The following is a 13,683-nucleotide window of genomic DNA, read 5'->3' on the forward strand; positions in this document are numbered from 1 at the left end:
GTCTCGATGGAGCAGACGCATCTGAGAACAGGGACATTTTGGGAGCAAAAACAGATCTGCAGTCAAGTTCCAGCAGCAGGCACAAGCAAGCACACCACAAGCCCAAACACATCCAGGGCCAAGCAACAGGAGGACGGGGGTCAAAGCAATGTGGGGTGTAATCTCAGGAAAAGTGCCTCTAGGCCCACGAGCCCAGGTGGTCCTCCTGACACTCACCTGGCAGCAGAACTCGCCAGTGGAAAATGGCCTCTAGGCCTAGGGATATTCAGTCCGTTTGAGGGGTCCTCCAAGGCCGACTCGTGGCCCAGTATCTGTTGTCCGCCGCCAGTTAATGCACGTTATGAACTTGTGTCAGTGATGTTTCTGCTGATCACTACCGCCGAGGGCTCTACCTTGATCAGATGATCCCGGGGAGTGGCGTTTAAAGACTGTGCTGGGTGAGATGAGCTCCTCCACCAAGTGTCCGTCATGTTCTCTGGCGTAGCCATGACACCATGTATGGAGTATTTTTATGCAGGAATATCATTTAGGGAGGTTATGTGCAGAGCTAAAGTTTAGGGAATGAGAGTATTAACTCAGTGGAGACAGTATTAGGCTTCACAGTAAGGCTGTCTGCTATTCAAGAACTTAAGATGATGTAGGTAGTTCAGGTTTATCAATGTAGTTGTGATATTATTGTTACAAAAAATAAGCACACACACAGCACACATCTGCTATTAAGCGGTGGCATTTCTGTTTTTGGCAAGGGTAACATTTGAATGCAGAATGTGGTATAATAGTGGCTTGGAAGTTTGGCTGAAGTTAGGATGTCTGTATTTCATACAGCATAGAATGCTAGTGATGTGCTGCTTAACCAGATGCCTTAGGAATTCTGAGATTGCAGCTATTTTTTTGTTGAAGTTTGTTTCCCCCAGATTTAGCAGTCTATGAGCACTCTGGTTTAGGTTAAGTTCCTTTTTGTAGCCTCCATTTACATTGCCGGTTTTCTAAAGGTTTCCATGTTGTTGCAACCATGAACCATATCTACCCCATGTCACATAAATGCCTCTTCTGTTTGTATTGCTCCATTGAGGGTTGAACAAATAGACTTCGGGTAACACTTCTTCGCCCTGCAATTCTTGTGCTGGGGAGGAAATTAGCGTCTTTAAGGTGTTTTGTAGAGTGAGAACCAGGCCATATTCAGGCTCTGGAGTGCTGTAAGGATTTTTGTGACTACATCTCCAGAATATAGCATTAAGAAACTGACGGCAACCCTTGACCATTTGAACATTGGCTTGGCTTATGAAAATGTCTTTAAAACTGTTAGACCCTCATACTACTGTTGACACAAATAACTCAACCATGGCAGAGAATGGTGGTTCGTTATTGGTAATGTTGCTGTTACAGGCCAGACGGGCCAAGAGGTTATAGTCATCTCCCAGCAGTCTGTCTGCCTAGAGTGGCCATCAGCTTTGGAGGCCTACCATGCTAGTGAGCTTCATGATACCCAGGAAGCTTTGGAGGCCATCCTTTGATTGTTAGACCCTTCTGAGCCTGTAAACATGACCACATCGAACTCTGGGTCTAATGATGAGAATTGTTGGGAGAACCAGGTGTTATCTTGCGCTCATTTAGGTAGAGGGGAGTATGGCTGAATGCAGTGTGTCAAAGCCGACTGAGAAGGTGGCTGCTATGCATGAGCGTACCATCATCCCATTAAACAACAGATGGGATTCTAAGAAGGATGAGTTACTATGGGACCCAAATGGAGTAGAACTAACTCCCACTAATATGGCGTTATGTGAGGTCGGCACTCTGGCATCTCAGTCAGCTGTTACTGGGAGCCCGCTGCTTAATACTCAAAGCCAGAACCAGTACAGCTTGACTAGTCAGTACCTGTTTATAAGGATACCTCTTCACTCCATATACAACCTGCTCCTACTGCATAGGGAAGAGTACAAAAAAGACTCATTAGCTTTGAAGAAATCCCACAAGAAGATGCAGGATGTGCTAAGGAAAATGTCTAAAAAATATGGACCCTCTGCCCAGCCGTTTTAATGACTCAGAAGATCAAGCTGCCAGTCTGTTGCCATCTACTCAGGGCATGAAAGATCAAATGAAACAACATGAGGGCAAACTACAGTCCGTGCCACAGAAACTGGAGGATGTTGCGAACCGGATGAGACATAACAATCTCTGGGTGCTGGGGATACCAGAAGGAAACGAGGAGGATGAACCCAGGAGATGCAGTGTCTATCTGTTCCAACAGGCTTTTCCCCAACTCAGCGAATGGGATATAGACTGTCAAGTACAGCTTACTTATAGGTTTCCCTTTCACAAGCCTAAACCAGGATGGGCTGCCAAATACCCAAGGACCATTCTGATTCATATAAGGAACTTTTTTTTGGCACCTTATTTTCCAGCTGGCCCGTCTTAACAAACCAGTTAACGCATGTGAAGTAGATTTTTTTTTATAAGGTCCGACTTCTGTCTTGAGTCAGTGGAGCGCAGATGGCGTCGGCGGGAGACCATATCCTCATTCTTGAAGCTCAGAGGTGCGGTATCTCTGCTGGAACCCAATAATTTGACCATTACCTATTAGGGCCAAACAAGTTACTGCCAGGATCCGGAGAAGGCCTTGGAAATCATGGAGAGACTCTAAAGACTAGCTCATGCGCAACCTGGTCCCTAACCCTTGGTTAGGGCTTGAAGGAAAATATTCTTGATTATTTCCAGATTGGCATTTGAACTCTTGTACTCTTACTAAGGGATCTCTGGGACCCTGAATTATTGTCACACTTCATTATTGCGCTCCTTTTGCTCTTCTTTTGGAAGTTTTGAACACACTTATGGTAGCTTATAGCAATCTTGCTCTTTTGCTAATTTTTCTCTGATTTGTATGGGAGTTTATCTGCCATTAGTAAAGTGTTTTTTTCCCTTGATTACTCTCGAAGGTGGGTGGTGGAGGTTGGTGCTAACTGGGTGACCAACTTAATGTTGGGGGTTATGGTATGGTTCCACACCAATAGTTTTAACAAGGTCCTACTCAAATAAGTAGGGCAGGAATGGGTGCGGGGAGGTGGGGCTGGTGAAGCAGCCAGGGGGGAGTTCTGACAAAGCAGCCTAGGGTGTGGGGGAAAAGGGGGGGGCAGGGTGAGGGAAGTGATGGACTGCAGCTGGTTTCAGGCAAAGGGCCTGGGGCGGGGTGCACTTGGATTGATATTGGAAAAAAAGAGGAGGGTGGCAGTGGAGCTGAACCATAATTCTTTGCATAGGTATCTCTCATATTTTAATAATGTATAGCATTACATGTGGTCACAACCAGGGGGTTACAGATTTTTAGCTGGAATATCAATGGTATGCACTCTAAAGCAAAAGTCAGATATGTGGGGGAAGAGCTTAGTACACTTAACCCTCAACTTGTCTGTATTCAGAAAACCCACATTGCCCCTGGGGAACTGTCAACGCTTAGTGTGTAGGGCTATCACGTCCTGGCTGCAGCAGGGACTGATGCTCCTAAGAGGGCAGGAGCCCTGCTTCCCAAAGGGAGAGGATGGTCTACTCGGCAGGTTACACTCAACAGGTCTGGGAGATGGTTAATTGCACATATAGGTAACAGTAGCACTTTGACAGTTTGTGTGATTTATGCCCCAAACTTGGACGATCCTCCTACATTTAATCAACTATTGGGTGAGCTCAGCACTTGGCCCGACCCAATTGTCATGTGTGGGGACCTTAATCTGGTTATGGAGCCGGGTGGATTCAACTGCCTCCTCCATAGCTAGTCAGGGGAGGATGGCTAATTCACAGGCAGCCATTAACCTGATCTGTACTACACATGCTCTGTGTGATGTCTGGCGGGGTCTGTCACGGGCATAAGCCGGGATTTACTTTTCAGTCTAACCCACACGGGACATCATCCCGCTGGATATAATTTTGTTAGTTATAGCCTCCTGCCTGCTGTGACTATCATGCTAAACTCACCTATTGTGTGAGACCATCACTCGCTCTCACTCTTTATCAAACCTAGTTATATGACTGACTCTCCGTTGTTACGTAGGTGGACTTTTGACCATGAGCTGCTTCTGGACCCCCAAAATATTAACTTCTTGGGTGCTGAGCTGAGTGAATATATTCGCAGTAATAGGGGGGCGGCAAGCCCTATATTAGTCCAGGATGCTCTATTGGCCTTTATCTGGGGTCAGACCACAAGTTATGATGTTCACAAAAGCAAGGGTGAGCCGGTTAGAGTTTAGGCTGCAGGAGAGACTCGTCCAACTGTAGCGGGACTATTCATCTTCTCAAAGGTTTCCTAATTTTCCATAGAACCCCTCGAAGGTCTTTCAAAAATTGACTATGTTGCAGATGCAGTTAAAGAAACAGATATGGGACAATGCATGCTCTAAATATAGAGTGAGGAGTTTATTTTGTTTAAAAAATAGTTAAAAGATGGGACAGGTACTAGCTTTCCAATTGAAGGAACAGAGTAATGGATTCAGAGGATAAACGATTCTGCAGGGAAGGTGGTTATGAGTGGTCCTGAAATACTCTCGGTATTTTTATCAGATTTATTAGGTAGCATGCAGGGAAGAATGTGCCACCACCCAGGATATGATTGACACCTACCTTCAGACTTTGAGAGTTACCCTATCACAGAGGAACAAAAAGCTGCAGTGGACAGCATAATAACCAGGGAAGAGATTGAAATGGCTGTTATGCAGTTGGCAAATGACAAAGCAGCAGGACTGAACACTATTGCGACTGAGTTCTATAAACAGTTCAAGAAAATCTTGACTCCTCTTTTAACTGAGTTTATAAACTCCTCATCTTTTTTTTTTTTTTCCTTTTTCCATCAACTTCGCTGTGTTCGTAAAAAAGACCAACCCCAGTCCCAACATCCCATCCTCAACATCCCATCCTCATTCCAAAATAGTTTCCTTAGTTGTTGGGATTCAGCTGAAATCCAATATTTGGGCCAGTTCTACAAGAACTGAACTTTTCTATCCCTTCAGGATCTGAGTAGGGATTATAGGCTCCCCAATAGCGGGGCGTCCTGCTACTTGCAATTAAGAGACTTTGTACAGTGACTCCTTGATAGTGATATTAGTATGAAACGCAATGAGTTTCTTGATAACTTTTATTAAGGCTACAAAGCAGGATTTTATACATACCTTTTTTGCGATCTTGGGAATCTGGTTAACATATTTGAAGCACTTGCTGCTAAGCGGTCTTGTCGCTTACAAGGTAATGTCCCTGTGTCCAAGATTCGGTATACAACATTTTGGCTCAAAGCACTCAATGTTTCCCTGCTGTAGTCTCACTTTTTAAAAATCTTAAATGAGATATATTATACTGCATTCATGCTGTATCAGTGGGGCCTGAGCGAGAAAGCCTGTTTTAGGTGTGAGGTCCCCAAGGCTGACACAGTACATATTTTTGCAACCTGTGGTTCCGTTATACAGTTTTGGCGTACTGTGTTTTTACTGCTAAATCAACTCTGTAAGATCAATACTATCCCTAATCCAAAACTGTTTTGTTTGGATATTCTCCTGATGTCCCTGTGGAACTTGCTGGTGTCTTCTTTTTTGCTGTAACTTCTGGTGGATTAATGATTGCTCTCTCCTAGCTGCAAAAGCAAGCCCCGGATCCCGTATACTGATGATGGGTGTTTATATTTCTCTGTCATCTGAAGCTTGCAATTATCGAAAATCATCTAAGCCGCTGTAAAGTATGAGAACCAGTCAAGGTGGGCTTATTGGATCTCTTAGCTGGTTGTGATCAGGTCATGTGAAACAGAGGAATCGTTTTAAGGGGTTCTACCTTTAAGTAATGAGATTGTTCTACTTGTTATATCTGTTTCTAACTTATTTTAACTATATGTTTGATGGTTCGCTATTCGTTATTGTTTATCTCTTGAATAGTTAATATTTTGCTATTTGTTGTGAGATTCAAATGAGTTATGACTCCTCAATAAAAAAGGAAAAAATAAAATGTTTTTAAATCCAGATGGGTGTATGTAGGTTAGCATGTCTGTATTAACAGTAGTACAGTTTCATTTCTTGTCTTAATTTGTTAGATAAAGAGATTACTTTTTTAGAGATGTCTTCGCTTGCCTCAACTGAGACCAATCCATTGAGTGCACATGAGGTTTGTATTGATCTGCTCTGCTGGGCTAGGTCATACACCTTACAGACAAAAGCCAATTAGTTTGTCCCACAATATAACCTCAACCTGCGAGCATTTGCACTACATAAACAGATAGACCTAGACAATGCTATGTGTGTCTTAACAGCATGTTAAATGTTTGTTGTGAGTTGCATTTTTATCCTGATTAGGTATTTCTTGAAACAAAAGTTAACTGGAGCGGAATCAGAAATGTATTGCAGGGTTTTCTCTGTTTCCAGGTGCGCGTGATCCCTCCAGCAAAAAGTTGTGTGATCTACTTGGAGCCTGCTCCAGTTTCCCTTCTAGTAGATGGAGGAAAAAAGAGCTGAATGAATACAAGCAGTAGTGTGAGAGTGGTGCCTGGGTATGGTGCTCCAACATGCTTGTGCTCAAGCTGTTTTCTTTGGTATTGCCTGTTCTCCATCATATAATTCAAGAAGAAAGCCTAATCATATAGTGAATGAGAAAGGGTTAGAGCCCATATATTGTTGTGATAAATAACATTACTTATCTGTGTATAATTATTAGTTTGTGCCAACCTCTGAATTTAGTTACAACTTTTGTGATCTTTTTCTTTCTTTTCTTAAAGAGTTGTATGGCTTTAAACCTGCAGAAAGTGGAAATGGTTCTTGAGAGCACAACAGTGTCCTCAGAGAAAAATAGGTTGGAGTTGGATTATAAAGCGGCAACATCACAATTAAGGGAACTGGAGGTAAAAAAATAAACTTGATGTATTATGAACAGAAAGTAACATCCTCTGCATGACCTTATTTCCAAACACGTTGGAAGTGATGTTTTAGAATTGAAAAGTCACCAATGCATTTTCTTTTTGAGATTCATTTCTTTATTCAACTTTCAACTATATTACACATTGGTCGCTCACGATGAGATACAGCCAGTGTCAAACATGTTAAACTTTTAAAAAGTAGGATTACGAATTTGTGCAGTCAATTTGTTTACATATTTGTCCCTCTACAAACAATATATGCAGAGCATCACCTCATTTGTTCCCCTGCTGACGCCTACAGCACAGTGTCCATCAGCTGCCATCATTTGTAAGTTCCCAACGTCATTTTATGTCTTTAAGGAGCCTTATTGCAAAACGAGGGAATATACACAGAATCAAGTACAAATAAAAATACAATACAATACAAAATTGGTAAAGCCACATATACCAAGATAACCTACTCTCCTCCACTACCTTGTAGCCACTGCAGAGTATCCTATTTCCTTGTGCTGTCTACATCCTGCCATACCCTGCCGGACTTTGTCAAAAAGTCCTATGTACCTTGCAGCTGTGATCCCCACCGTGGGTAAATGTTAATGTCGTCCCCCCAGTCTCCTTCTCTATTGATTGTTAGAGCATGTTGCCAGACACCAGTGCATTTTCAGTACATTACAATGTTTTCTAACAACCTTATAGTATTGCAGCATTAGAATCTTACATTGGATTTCAAAATATGATTTTCCTATGGCACGTTGTTGTATCTCAGTCTTGTTTTTAGGGGCAGTTTAGAAGACCTGCTTTATTTCTGTAACCCAGCTCCCTTTGTTCTCAAACAGGGAATGCAATTGCTGTACGGTAGAACTCTGGGACAGTTTTGCACAGCACAAAATAAGCAATACTTTGAATTCCTGGATAAATGTGTAGCTCATTTTTATCCCCCTAAGGTGGCTGGAAAGCAATGTTCGAGGCATGTGTGACTGTGGATAGACATGCTGTGCATACTCCTGACATCTAGTGTGGGGCTTGGATTTGTGCAAGTTGTTTTTCTTCTAAGAAGTATTTTGAGTCACTAGGTAGAGTGACACCTTGTGACAATAATGTGCATCAACTTCATTGTTTGATTGTTTTCTTTCCCTCTGTCAGATTCAGATGTGTGCTCCTGTGCTCTGGGTCGACACCTTAAGTGTTGTATTTCCATTGTGTCTCCCTCTTTTGGTATCCGATCAATGCCTGATTCCTTCACTTGAGCGGGGTCCAGTTCGATCTCAACTTCTCATGGACCTCGTCCTTTGGGGCCTACGCCTATCTGTATGTTTCATCTCTCCACCATGCCTTGACGGTGATGGAACGGACACCATCTCAATATTGCCCTTGCTGCCACACGAAATATCCTTGGACCGCTCTCCATCAGGTCTTCAGTCTGTGCTTGTCGCAGGAACACAACAAAGTCACCTGCGATGCTTGCCACTCCTTCCATTCCAAAAAGACTTTTCGCAACAGTCACACTCGTCGACTCAAGATGTTGCATAGGGGGAGAGATGACACCCCAGACCTTACGGCTGCAGATGTAGGGGCTTTCTCCCCTGGAGAAAGTTCTGACTCCCGCCTGGGGATCGAGGACCTTCCACTAGACCAGTAGTTTGTGATTACAGCATTCCCTTGGCACCACACTTATCCAGAGCAACTTTCAGCTAAATAACGCTCAGCCACTGGAACACCAGAGACCAGCTTTTTGGCTGCCACTGCCTTCAGGCCATCTCTGTCACTGACAAACTGCTTCGGACGCCGCTCTAAGCTCTGGCCTTGGCGCCGAAGAAGCCTTCAAGACTGACCACTTAAGGGCCTGCCACCCTAACATTGGCACTGAGCTGACCCTTTGGCATCGACCACATCTGCCTCTGTGCTGACCAAAACCTCTGCGCCAAAACCAAAGGCACCCTTGGAGCCGGATCCGTTGTCGTTGACCAGCAAGTTCAACACTAGCACAGTCGAGCCAATTCTCCATAAAATGCAGGAGCAACTTGATTCAAGACAGAAACACCTAGTCATCCAAAACTACATGGGCCGCATCCTTGCCCGTCCTCCAGACCGTGCTCTTTCAAGGTGGCCTTAGACATTTCCAGTTCAAGCAAAACAATGCAAGAAAGTGGCTAAGGCTGCCAGCCTCTTACCTCATGCACCTCGCCCTGTCCCTCAGCCTTCAGTACCCTCCCCCCCACAACTTCTCCAGGTGACCCCTTGACATCACATCTCAGGAGTCTCCACACTGACATGGGTGGACGTAAGGGGGTGATAACACGTTTGACACTCCCACACAGAGTGATCCATGGGATTCTGATGTAGACCCTTCAGGGAACACATACCTGACACTGTATGATTCCACATCCTTTAGGGAATTAATTTGTAGGACCGTTTCCTTTCATAAGGTGGAACTCAACACTGAGCCCCTAGAGAAGGACTTCCTCTTTGAAACCCTTTCCTTCACTCATCGCTCCACTCAGTACCTCCCTATGCCCAAGGGCATGTTATGTCACACCCCTGGCATATTTAAAGTCTCTGTCTTGGCTAGGGTTATAATACCTAAGGTGGATAAAAAAAATATAAGGCCTCCCTTTAGGACCCCATCCATATTTATGGTCACCTCTCATACAATTCTCTGGTAATCACCACTGCCCATAAGCGAGCCAGCTCCCAGGCCAGCGGGGATGCTCTGCCACCAGATAAGGAAAGCAAACTCATAGATGCGACAGGGAAACAAGTGCCTGCCCAATTGGCCAACCACTGGTGAATTGCTAATTCTGTTGGCCTTCTTGCAAAGTATGATCATGCCCACTGGGATGAAATGGAGTAGCTCTCTGAAGAGCATAGAAAACGGTGTCAGGAGATGGTCTCTGAGGGTAAGCTGATCTCAAACACCTCTATTTGCTGGGCCCTATACGTTGCCAATATTGTTGCCAGAGGGGCAAATCCTAGAATTCGGCTACGCAGTCCAGCATGGCTTTGTATCTCTGGTTTTAAGCCGGAAGTTCAGCAGATCCTGCTGAACATGCCCTTTGGTGAACCTCTCTTTGGAACTAACACAAAGAAGTACAGGGGTCCCCTAAGGAAAAGAGCGTGGCTGAGGGGCAAGATTCTGCCCCCGCTGCTTAAGATCCTGGCTAGGAAATAGAGGTCAGAGCGTGGTTGTGGAGTGTTGGAAGAGACAGGGGGAATTTCCTTTACAGACTAGGTGGTCTCACACACTATATAGTGTCATGCTTCATCATTTGACCACCTAGTCCCACCCAGGTAGGACAGTACCACCTGGGCGGACTCAACCTCACTGTTAAAAGAACAGGAGGGAGTGCGTAAATTAATTTTTGGTCTGGAAAGATGTGGTATCCAGCTAAACTAGGGAAAATAAAACACCTAAACAGTCACCCGTGCAAAGTTACAATTTAATAATGGTGTCTGTTTGGTGTGGTTAAAAACAAAAAAGTGGGACACTTCCGTGAGAACAAGGACTCACAGGGTCACCTATCTAAGATGCGTTTGCCAACATGTTTCTGCCCTTATACTTGAGCTAAGGAAGGTCTCAGGGCATTCATCAGGGCTTTGGATCCCTAAGACTCACTCTAGAATGAAAAGAACCTACTCCAAGAAAATGGAGAGTGAAGGTATTAAGATAGAGATAAAGGGCCTGACGCTACCAGCATCCCTTGCGCGGCCCACAGCTGTACCTCGGGCCGCGGTGGTGATTAGGCACGGATTACCTACTCCTGTAACCCTGGCCTACGGCGGTGATTAAGGGCTTCCGGTGCGCCCCATATAAAAAGACCGCTACTCCCTGGACCATTCTACCAAGCGGTCCATGGAGAGGACGGTGCAATTCGCACGGCGAGCGCCCCCTTTGATGTAGTGAGTGACGCTACGGACTACGCGCTGCACAGATAAGCTATATACTGGTTTATTAGTGGTTTTTACATCTATGTACTTTTCATGTTGGTATTTCCACAATTGTTTAGCTGGTATGCTTTCTTTTACTGAGTTCTTCTTCCATGATCCTTATAGATCATTCTGCTCCCTCATGAACAGAATTGGTGCCGATATGGGCCCTTTTCTCCACTCTGGTGTTCACAGATAAGCGCAGGGGTGGCTGGGGGACCGTCTTTTTTCCTGCCTTCTTGGCATTTTTCAACTTATATTTGTTACTTCTTCTCTTCCTTAGTGTTTGACTATAAGGGGACACTCCCCCCTCCTGGATACCAGAGGCTATTAGTCTCTAGGGATAGGGTAAGAGTTCCTACCCCTTCTTAGTGGTAGAACTGTCTTCCACTGGCATATTGTGCATGAGTTATTTTTCTCCTAGTCACGTGTTTGTGTGGTTTGCTATGCAGTGTTGTGTTTCACTATTGTTTTAATTAATTACTTCCTTGTTTTATACTCCTTAGGCCTCCTCAAGGTAACTCCTTGGGTAATGTAGGCCCCTTATCTCTATCTTAATACCTTCACTCTCCATTTTCTTGGAGTAGGTTCTTTTCATTCTAGTGTGAGTCTTAGGGATCCAAGGCCCTGATGAATGCCCCGAGACCTTCCTTGGCTCAAGTATAAGGGTAGAAACATGTTGGCAAACGCATCTTAGATAGGTGACCCTGTGAGTCCTTGTTCTCACGGAAGTGTCCCCCTTTTTTATTTTTAACCACACCAAACAGACACCATTATTAAATTGTAACTTTGCACGGGTGACTGTTTAGGTGTTTTTATTTTCCCTAGTTTAGCTGGATCCCCCATCTTTCCAGACCAAGAATTAATTTACGCACTCCCTCCTGTTCTTTTAACAGTGAGGTTGAGTCCGCCCAGGTGGTACTGTCCTACCTGGGTGGGACTAGGTGGTCAAATGATGAAGCATGACACTATATAGTGTGTGAGACCACCTAGTCCGTAAAGGAAATTCCCCCTAGCTCTTCCAACACTCCACAACCACGCTCTGACCTCTATTTCCTACCCAGGATCTTAAGCAGCGGGGGCAGAATCTTGCCCCTCAGCCATGCTCTTTTCCTTAGGGGACCCCTGTACTTCTTTGTGTTAGTTCTGGTTGTGTACCTAGGGAGCTTAATATGGGCTTGTCCCTCCCAGTCTGCTTTTGCTCCCTTTACTCTCTCCATGTGTTACAAACCTCTCTTTGGACCACAGGTGAACCAAGCTTTAGACAAAATTAAAAAGGGCACAGAGACATTGAAAGCGATGGGGGCATTGCAAACACCTTCTCCCTGCAGTTTCTTTTGCTGCATCCCACCTCCTATGAAGTCACCACGTCTTACGAGCGCACCCTGGGACAGCAGTCCTCTTCCAGGGGTTATTTTAGAGAGTACAACAGGGGCAACAATTACAGTGCCCGAGGTGGCTTCCCAAAAGGAGCTACACCCACTAAAAAAACTCTGACTTGCCTCTTCCTCCCCCAGCCACACAAACCAACTGTCAGGGGCACCTACAAGGCTTCTTTCCCACATGATAAACTCTCACCTCAGACCAGTGAGCGTTGTATATTATCCAACATGTTTATTGTCTAGAGCTCACTTTCATACCTCTTACCGTTCCATCTTGCAAACACAGACTCTCACCAGAACATCAAAGGCTGCTCACAGAGGAGGTCAAAGCCCTCCTCGAACAGGCTAAACAGCCCGTCCCTTGCTATCAGCAAGGTATGGGAGTGTACTCACTGGACTTCCCAAAACCCCAAAAAGATGGGTCCCTCAGGCCCATTCTGGACCTAAGGCCCCTAAACGAATGCATCCTGTCAGCATTTTCATATGGTGACCCTTCAGGATGTCATTCCACTTCTCCAGCAAGACAACATTATGGCCGTACTCGACCTAAAGGATGCCTGTTTCCACGTACCAATTGTAGGAAAGAAGCCTCTTTCTAGCATGGTTACCCCCACTTTTTGCCTGTTTGTCAGTGTATTTGACTGTGTTCAGTGGGATATTGCTAACCAGGACCCCAATGATTATGCTCTCTTCTCGTAAACTTGGTTGCTGGTACCTTTTTCTTCTCACATTTGACATACTGGTACCCCCTTGTAAGTCCCTAGTACATGGTAACTAGGCACCCAGGGTATTGGGGGTACCAGGTGATCCCTATGGGCTGCAGCAGTTATTCAGCCACCCATAGGGAGCCCATGCAAAGGGTTCTGCAAGCCTGCCATTGCAGTCTGCGGAAAATGGGTACACGCACCCGTTTTCTCTACAGGTCACTGCACCAGATCACTATTAGTCACCCCTATGGTAGGCCCTCAGCCCAGAGGGCAGGGTGCAGGTACCTGTGTGTGAGGGCACCTCTGCACTAGCAGAGGTGCCCCTACAAACTCCACACCCATTTTCCCTGACTTTGTGAGTGCGGGGATGCCATTTTACGCATGTACTGGACATAGGTCACTACCTATATCCAGCTACATAATGGTAACTCCAAACCTGGGCATGTTTGGTATCAAACATGTCAGAATCATGCCCAAATACTGTAGTATGATTCCATGCACTCTGGGGGCTCCTTAGAGGATCCCCAGCATTGCTACCACCTGTCTTACAGGGGTTTCCCGGCAGCCGAAGCTGCTGCCACCCCTCAGAGGGGGCAGAACAAAGGATTTCCTTTGGGAGAGGAAGGTAACACCCTCTCACTTGGAAATAGGTGTGACTGGCTTGGGAGCGGTAGCTTCCCCAAGCCACTGTTTTGCTTTGAAGGGCACATTTGGTGCCCTCCATGCATAAATCAGTCCACACTAGTTCAGGAACCCCCAGTCCCTGCTCTGGCGCGAAACTGGACAATGGAAAGGGGAG

General features: G+C 45.3%; 1 protein-coding gene across 1 annotated transcript in view; it reads left to right on the top strand.

Annotated features, from left to right (window-relative positions):
- The window catches only part of SMC5 (structural maintenance of chromosomes 5), a 647,363-nt gene that overhangs the window by 359,905 nt on the left and 273,775 nt on the right, over nucleotides 1–13,683 (top strand). The window contains exon 17 of the mRNA XM_069228845.1: nucleotides 6,734–6,856. Within this exon, the coding sequence (XP_069084946.1) occupies nucleotides 6,734–6,856 (123 nt within the window). The remainder of the gene's footprint in view (nucleotides 1–6,733; nucleotides 6,857–13,683) is intronic.

Source organism: Pleurodeles waltl, chromosome 1_1 (assembly GCF_031143425.1).
Source record: "Pleurodeles waltl isolate 20211129_DDA chromosome 1_1, aPleWal1.hap1.20221129, whole genome shotgun sequence".
In the NCBI taxonomy this organism is placed as follows: Eukaryota; Metazoa; Chordata; class Amphibia; order Caudata; family Salamandridae; genus Pleurodeles; species Pleurodeles waltl.